Source organism: Ammodytes marinus (assembly GCF_949987685.1).
Source record: "Ammodytes marinus genome assembly, contig: scaffold_73, whole genome shotgun sequence".
NCBI classification, from domain to species: Eukaryota; Metazoa; Chordata; class Actinopteri; order Uranoscopiformes; family Ammodytidae; genus Ammodytes; species Ammodytes marinus.
Window position 1 is genome coordinate 15,958 of NW_027648322.1, and position 1,543 is coordinate 17,500.

Sequence of the window (1,543 nt, forward strand, 5' to 3'; positions counted from 1 at the left end):
TCTATCTATCTATCTATCTATCTATCTATCTATCTATCTATCTATCTATCTATCTATCTATCTATCTATCTATCTATCCATCCATCCATCCATCCATCCATCCATCTAAATCAAATTTGTTCCATATACATATACATTGATTGACTGATCCATCCTCTAAAGTATGTTCTCTCCTGAATGAAACGCTGTATTTAAAGATGGTGACACATTACACTTTAGCTTTGTGTGTGTGCGTGTGTGTGTGTGTGTGTGTGTGTGTCTGTGTGTGTGTCTGTGTGTCTCTCTGTGTGTGTGTGTGTGTGTGTGTGTGTGTGTGTGTGTGTCTGTATTAAAATCCTTCTCTTTCTCTCTGTGTTTCTGTCTATAGACTTTCATTTTCACAGACGAGGAGGATGAGGACTTGACTTCAGAAGGTAAGGAGCGATGTCTATTCCTACAGTACGATCATGTGGAACTGAACAAGTTGTATATTATAGTGCTATTACCCTAGCAACTGGAGTGCGGCAACTTAAATGCACCAAGTATCTGGAACAGACTCCCAGAAAACTTGAGGTCTGCTGCAACCCTCAGTTCTTTTAAATCGAGTCTGAAGACTTTTCTGTTTCCATTTTAACCTGTACTTTTTATTTTATTTAAATGTTTTACTTCTTTTCATTCGCTTTTAAATGTCTTTGTGTATTTTAATCTTGCCCCTGTAAAGCACTTTGAATGGCCTTGTGTTTGAATTGTACTATAGAAATAAACTTGCCTTGCCTTAAAGCTGGGGTGGAGGATTTGGGGAGAAAATGGCAGTTGGGATAGAGATTCGAATCCAAATACCTCAACCGCTCCACTTGTTCTCTTTGGTCCCTCCCCTATGGTCCCTCCCTGACACGCTCTACACCAACAAAGTCGTGCCACAGTGAATGGTCAGTCCCAACAGCCAATGAGAACAGAGAATCGGAGCCTCGCTCTGATTGGTCAAAGTGTACAGCTCATGTTAACTTTGACCAATCAGAAATCATATACCCCAGCTTTAAGAGGGGATATGCGACAAGACATCAATGAAGCTGTTGACAAATAAAGTAACTTAACTTAAAGTAGCTACGAGGAACTTTTAAATATTTCTGAAACAGTCTTATCTTAGTTTTTCTCTCTTTCTCTCCCCTCCCTCTCCCCTCTCCCCCTCCCTCCCTCTCTCTCCCTCTCTCTCTCTCTATCCCTCTCCCTCCCTCTCTCTCTCTCTCTCTCTCCCCCTCCCTCCTTCTCTCTCCCTCTCCCTTTTTCTCTCTCTCTCTCCCTCTCTCTCTCTTTCCCCCTCTCTCCCCCCCTCTCTCTCTCTCTAGGTTATAACATGGTGGTAACTAGCTGCCAGTCTGATCACAGTCAACAGGCGCTTTCCTGTAAGATGTCTGCTGAGTATGATGGCTTTATGGCCTCAGACAAGAGGTGGGAGTCACACACACACACAATCACGCACGCACACACACACACGCAATCACGCACGCACGCAAACACACACACACACACACACACACACACACACACACACACACACAATCAC

General features: G+C 43.4%; 1 protein-coding gene across 1 annotated transcript in view; it reads left to right on the forward strand.

The window, feature by feature from the left end:
* Positions 1-367: 367 nt before the first annotated feature.
* mfng (MFNG O-fucosylpeptide 3-beta-N-acetylglucosaminyltransferase) overlaps positions 368-1,543 on the forward strand; it is a gene marked incomplete at its 5' end in the record, with an annotated part of 22,647 nt that continues 21,471 nt past the window's right edge. The window contains 2 exons of the mRNA XM_080054637.1: positions 368-413; positions 1,326-1,428. Coding sequence (XP_079910763.1) covers positions 368-413; positions 1,326-1,428 — 149 coding nt within the window. The remainder of the gene's footprint in view (positions 414-1,325; positions 1,429-1,543) is intronic.